The sequence below is a fragment of the Diadema antillarum genome, unplaced genomic scaffold, assembly GCF_040938485.1.
Source record: "Diadema antillarum isolate AM-2024a unplaced genomic scaffold, OU_Dant_1.0 seq00000288_RagTag, whole genome shotgun sequence".
NCBI lineage: Eukaryota > Metazoa > Echinodermata > Echinoidea > Diadematoida > Diadematidae > Diadema > Diadema antillarum.
This window is the reverse complement of record NW_027271315.1, coordinates 209740-216981: the sequence shown is the minus strand read 5'-3', so window position 1 is coordinate 216981 and position 7242 is coordinate 209740. Positions and strand designations below refer to the sequence as shown.

Below are 7242 nucleotides of genomic sequence, written 5' to 3'. Positions count from 1 at the left end.
CTCCCGCCACATCTGCGAAATTTGTTTCTTTTCTCTCTCTTTTTTTTTCGGGGATGCCTCAGGAAAGATCGGTGACCCCTGGTTTAATACGGAAATTGTAGCACCTTACCCTGATCAATACCGGTGCTTTACGAGTCAGGCACCGAGAGGAATTTCATGAACCGGGGAGCGCAGCCCGGCGGAAGGACATATCCGGCGCCTCGCATAGAAATCGCGCATTAAAACCAACCAGAGAACTTTGTTTTAGTCATAAGGAGGAGAAACATGGAGCCCGAGAACAACAACAACAACAGCAAATGGTTGTCTCCTGTCCATTTCCAAATCATTTTGAGCTGGTGACGTCAGCAATTAACTAGTCAACGTCATTCGTTACCTTTTCCGTTACCACAAAGTAAATTTCCCCCACTTGGTCTATACTACCAACGGAGGGTGATGATTGACACTTACTTATAAGTTCTATTCTTATCTGTCATTGATCTTAAGTAACGAGTCACAGATTTCAGCGACACACCCCTCATAATTGATTCATTGACATGACATAATTCTAACAGAGATGGCTTCAGGTCTTCACACAATTATAAACGGATAGAATACAAGAAGATTACTCTTAAAAGGCGTCAGTATGTAACTCTGTATAACATGAATATCTAGCTTTAAAAAATCACGCTGCACAGTTAACACTCAACAGTTTTCAGTTGAACTTCCCAACGCCATTCCGGTAGATTTTGCTTTAAAAATACTTTGATTCACCATCGCTATTGTCCCATTACAGAGCTGCTCTCCTCCTCTTTTATTTAACTGTTTAAACGTGGGAAAGAATACCTTTATTAAAAAAAAAAACAGCACAGATGTTCATGATGCCAGAATTAAAAAAAAATATTATCAATAGACAATGAAAATTAAATAAGGACAAAAAGACAACCAGGTACGCCTTTCAAAAGCGTACATAACAGAAAGTCTGTCAGTTCGTTCAATCTGAATACGTCGGCACATGAATCAGTCAATTATAACATTGCTCGAGATAAAATGCTTAGAGTGTTTCGAACTCACCTTAGTGCAATTTGATAACATTCAGAAATGATAATAGAAAAAAAAATCATTCCACGACTGAGTATTTGACGCTGTTATCTTCGTTTTACATGCTTACATTCCTTTTTTTAAAAGCCTACTCTGAGCATTTCATCGTCTGTTTTAGTTTAGGTCGCAATATTTAATACCAAGAGAACATGAGGAACTAGCTCAAAGTGTCGTGATACATGTTCGACAGAATTATTGCTCTCACATAGCTGGACCTATATTTTTTTCCCCGGATTGATGCACTTAGAAACATCAGTATTAAGCGCTATATAAATGTTATTCATTGTCACTATCATTACCTAATTTCATCGCCCCGCTTGCTGCTTTCAGCGGAGTTCCGTTCTCGAATGCTGATTAAAATGTGGAAGTTAGGAGCAAGGAGCAAACGATATTGATACGTCGTTGTGATGATTGCATGAAAACAAATATACAATTTATGGTGAACAGTTTTGCAAAACACGACAAACTTTTAAGACACTTCTCCTGTCTCAGAAGAGAGAAAAATACAAAATAAAACATTATTCTACATCAAGTCAAACTTCAGCATCGTCAAAACTACATCTATGGCACTATAGTGCAGCTCGTCTTCTGGGGAAAGGAAAAAAATAGTATGTTACAGCGTCCATTTGGGAAATAGTACTTTGAGAATTGTCGGTAGGTAGTACTTTCCTTACGCTTTATTTGCCGAGCTTCGGAAAGCTAGTACTTTCCTGTAAGTATAGCAGGCATTTGAGGGTTTTCTTTTCTTTTACCAGTCAGGATTAATCAATTATCCCCCTGTCGTCAAAAATGGTAACTATGTACGTAGTGGGCGTATGGATCATCACATGTTTCCTCTTTTATTTATATATATATATATTTTCTAATAAATTAGCTCTCAGGATAGAGATTGTTTTTTTACTCTCTGTGCCCGGCAAATAGTCCCAAGGAATGTATTTCCCACTCGATGACGGTTGCGAAAAAACAGTTCTTGATCAACCCTGTCGTAAATCTTCTAGCCTCTGTATGCGACTGACGCTGGCCACGGACCGACACGGTCGGCACGAGCAGCGCTTGGGTATCCTGTACCTCACGTCGCGGTAGTTTGGGGTGAGACCCGGACAGTGCAGCCGCTCCGTCCGTTCCATGAAGCCCAGCTCCTGGCAGCAGGAACAGGAGCGCTCCACCTCCAGGTAGTTGTTGGGCGATATCCGCGTGTAACTGTTGCACATGCCGCGGCAGCCGTTGGAGTTGATGGTGACCGGGTGGCAGCCGGGCCGCGTGAGTTTGTGCTGCAGGGGCAGTCTTCGACAGTCCGCCTCGACCATGGACGACGGTGCGGTCAGCGACAGGATCGCGATGACGACGGTCAGGAGGTGGAATGAAAAGGATGTCGTTACCATGGTGACCACTATGACCTTTGACCTTTCCTCTCTTTGTCTTCAATGGAATGTGATGAAGTCTCAGACTGAAAATAAGACACCGAGTGTTCGCGGGTTCTCTGGACAGTCTTGCGGAAGGCTTGCGAAGAGATCTGAGAGCAACAGCTGGCTCACCTGCGAATGAAATTGAAAGAAATGCATGTCTTCTGAGAAATTGACATTGGGGACAATAATCTTCGTCGCTAGAAAAATAATCTCTTCTTACTAAATTGTTCAGTGGACTTCTCAACTCACTTATCATCTTAGTTCTTATGACTCTTCCCGGAGACAACGTTTAATAATCCCTATCGAATGTACACCGTATCAAATCATGATGTCCCAAAACCCAGAACATTCCACGTTCACCCTCGCTCGAGACCTTAATCACTGTCAATAGAAACGTGAATTCTGAACAAGAAATAGACCTACATCCCCTCTTTGTTTTTTTGTTTTTCTCTCTCTCTCTTCCACCTTTTCCTTTTCCCTCATTTTCATCGATCGGAACGTCAAGAGAATTACTGGAATGTTGTATTGATGTCAAGATTTCAAGATTACAAGTTGATGTCAAGCTTATCAATAACAACGTGGACATTTTTAGATAACATTCAGAGAATTTAACCAGCAGCAACGAACATGACCTCAACAACACTCTCTCAAAATACCACTGCAATATCAAATAAGCACCGGTTGTCCATGGTGCTACAAGAATAGCACAACGAAACCGTTCAACTCGTCACGAACCAATGGCATACACAACACCGAGAGAGAAAATAAAACAGAAAGAAAGTTGAATAGAAGGAGGAAGTGGGAGAGACTCGGAGGTAAATAGGGAGCGGAAGTAGGACAGAAAGATGGATAGACGAATATAGTGACAGCGAAAGAATGAGACGAGGAAGGAAGACCGTTGAAAACACTCATCCAATATTCATATCTATATTTGCCCCGATTTATGAGCCTAAAAGCTTAACGAGCCAACGCGAATCATGCAATATTCATATCTCGTGTATGTATTGTTGGCAATGAAATATCACCATCCTCGTCTACTTATGGCATTTGTTAGTTTGTCGTTCCCCACTGGGCATACTTTGGAAAGCGGGCACGTGATGCGTGAAATCGTTATCTATGAGGAGCAAGAAGAGGATAATTATCTTTAAACATCAATGCTAATTTGTTACTATGACAGTGCTGTGATATGATTCAGAGTGGTCTAAAAAAGAAATGGAGACCTTGAGTCGTACTCCTGCCTCGTACATCAATGAGTATCAGGGAAGGGTTATGGATGTTCTCTATTTATCTATTTACTGAGGATACTCTTCTTGACCCAGGTCCTGACTATAAGGCACCTCAGCATTTTGTGAAGATGGTGACCGCAAAATTGTCAGAAAAGGGTTATCCTATCAAGGCTTTACCCAAAGTACACAAATTCAAATAAATAGTTACAAGATTGAATGGTCATTTAGGTTTAGTATCAGTTTTCATTGATATTGATATAGCTATTATCATTGTTATCATCTTCGTCATCATCATCGTCATCATCATCATCACCACCATCATCATCATCATCATCATCATCATCATCACTGTTATTTCTGTCATTGCTATAGTTGTTAGTCTTGGAATTCGCCGACATACATAGTTCGCCATACATATAGCCTTCTCACGTGGGGGTAGTGGCAAGCTTTATGCCTCTAGAACACTCTACTGTATCAATATAATCACTTAAGCTCAAAAGTCGTCATTTCTCCGCTCTTATTGGACTCCAGCCCTGACGCAGGACGCCCCCTGTCACCCTAGAGCAGAGAAGTGAAGACATTGAAATTTGTAATGTATCATTATTACCACCACTGCATAGAAATGTTACTAAAATCAGACCCATTCATTCCCCACCACCACGAATTAGACCTCTATACGTCTTTCAAAGGACTCTTCCTCTTCTTCTTTTCACTATGTATCTAATAATCTCCAATTATGTGCAGATTCAAGAAGAGGAAAATGAGCCTTTGATATGGCATGCCGCTCATTTCATGGATTTCTTTTTCCCCTCCTCGTTATATAGATCGAAAAAAGGAAAGACGGATTGATGAAGGACGGGGAGGATTCTATGCTTTTCCAATCAATAGCAATTCTTCAATTTGCCGTGTGCACCTGCCGTACGCATTTATTCATGCCCAAACAGACGGTTCATGGACACAGTATAATCTTGTGATGATTATACGCTGCATAGTGGGCAGTTTTCGACATGAGTAAATCTACATCCAGAATGGAATATATTACGATACTGAATGCTCCGCGCTGGGTTGGGTAGTGTGTGGTGAAGGATTGAGGGTGGGGTGGGATGAGTGGGGAAGAGAGGGGTATGACATGGTTGTGTCGCTGTCCCCTTTGCCTTAACATGCGAGGGAGACCAGTACTGCGTGTATTCATCATCCTATCATAATCTGGTAAAAACTACACACCAGGCGGAAGTCCTAACAAGTATGAAGGATTGAACTCAAAACGTATCTTAGCTTGACATCCATCAATAAGCAGGCACCTTGCGATATACACACATAATATACTATTTTGGTACCTTGATTTGAATGATTCATATTCTCACGTGTGTTTTCTGTTTTTGTTTTGCTTTTTTTTTGCCGAAATAGTTGTTTTGTCACTCATTGCTAAGGAGGGGTAAAATCCCCTACAAACTTCAATCATGGATAAATTATTCCTCACGTTATCTCAGTGGACTGATTAAGTGATGTAGTAAAATTCATTTATTTTTTCTTTTCCTGGGGTCCTACATTTGATACAGTGGCAAGCGTTTCCATTAATCTGTTCTTAATGAATCAGCTTCAATACTAGGAATCCACCCTGCATAGATTATTTATTGCTTCGTTGGGCAAGCCTTGAGGCAAGCTTTCTGGCTGTTAGGACAACCTTTGAATTAAAAAAAAAAATATGCATAAGATTTGAATATGTTAGTAAACCGAACCAAGTACTGAGATTCTTAGGGAGCACGCTGGGATGTAAATACCGCCCTCCTCAGTTCCTCTGCTAACACGGACCCAGTTGGTGTCTTCACAAGGCAGTGGTTGTCATTTATTTGCTAGGGGCAAACCATTCTGAATATACAGTCCGAGAAAATTTTGCGGGCGAAATTACAATCTTGGCATTCTCAAATTGGCATCTCTGAATTACACTGTGTAAATTATGATGGAGGATTAGATGGAAATGTCTAAACCCATTAAATTTGCTAAAGACTATAAAAAGAAATGATAAACACGAAAAATTGCCAATTTGAGAGAAAACAGAAATTTATTCTGCAAAAATCCGTTGTCAATTTAAGGATCTGTTACGTTTTTATCGATTAAACGACTTTTGAAAATTCTGGTTAAGAGATTCAGGCATGAAGGTGTGGATAACTATAAAGGCAACAGTATTCTGTGGATCAGCAAGTTTGTCCACATACAACATCATACAACATGGTATCCATTTCCTCATCTTGGTCTTACTCTGGGCTGAAGGCTATAGGTTGATATCATGGAAGAGTTAGTCCACGCAGTTTGCTAATTATTTCGGCAGGAGATGCCGGTTTCCGGTAAGAGCATCGGTTGTGCAGACATGTACTCGAAGGAAGAAGAACGACGAGGAACATAACGTGAAGGTTACCGAGGAAAAACGACATCTTATCTAAATCAGACATCCCTGCATGTACGCAGTTTTCTTCTTGGGTTGTTTCTTTGAATTACAATGCTACTCAGGTCGTAAGGGGGACGGGCGGGGGGGGGGGGGGGGGGGGGGGGGGGGGGGGGGTTGCTGGAAATGGAATCTGCACTTACAAAATTGTATGACGTTATTTTCCTTTATTTCAGCGGGCGATGTGCTTTCCTAGATATGTTAATGAGTAGTAACTTTACTTTTCTATTATTTACAAAGTAGACTGAAAACTTGATTTAAAATCGTCAGAGTAAAATTTTGAAAATATTCATAACAATGTTCCATGTATGTACTTGTTATTAGCCGATTAAAACGCAATGGCGCGTATGAAATAAAGTGTGCAACACTTGCATGTCTAAACACGAGCAAAAGGGCGAAAGGAAGAGTGATAGTAAACTTGGGTTGTATATATATATATACATGTACCATTCTCATTATTATACAACATTTTCTAACAGCAGCCCGTCTTATTTCACTTAACCTGCGACTGAAAGAAAGCAAAGCTATGGATGCCTGCATCGTTCTTGTGTATACAGTACGGATTAATCTGGAACGCTGTTCCACAGCTTCTGACTACTACTTGTCGATCTCTATACAGATTGTGGCACCACGAATGTGAACCCAATGTCATATACATGAAGTGCCCACGAACCAGACCTGAAATGAACAATCCTCAGTCAGCCCCCCCTGCCCCCCCCCCCCCCCCCCCCCCCGAAAAAAAAAATACAGTACCACCACCACCACCAACAACAACATCAACAACATCAACAGCGACAACAACAACGGAACAACAGCAGCAGCAGCAGCAGCAGCAACAACAACAACAACAACAACAACGGCCAAGGAGCAAGACGTCCATTGCTTTTCACGTCGATTATTCTCGGTCGGGGTACATCTTACTCTGTGCAAGTGGAACAAGTGGAACAGAACACTGGTGAAGACTGCAGTGCTGTTAATCCTGATGGACTTACTGTGGCATTTCCTCTGACTCGCAGTGATGTATCAAATTTGGAAATCTGATACACATAGCTACATTAAGGAGACAGGAGGATGCCTTATGGATTTATGA

The 7242-nt window shown here is 41.2% G+C and overlaps 1 protein-coding gene across 1 annotated transcript; it reads right to left on the bottom strand.

Moving 5' to 3' along the window:
- Positions 1-1703: 1703 nt before the first annotated feature.
- On the bottom strand, positions 1704-2577 carry LOC139730043 (bursicon-like). Its single transcript, XM_071640955.1, has one exon. The coding sequence runs from the start codon at positions 2457-2459 to the stop codon at positions 2052-2054; it is 408 nt and encodes a 135-aa protein (XP_071497056.1). The 5' UTR covers positions 2460-2577; the 3' UTR covers positions 1704-2051.
- Positions 2578-7242: the final 4665 nt, after the last annotated feature.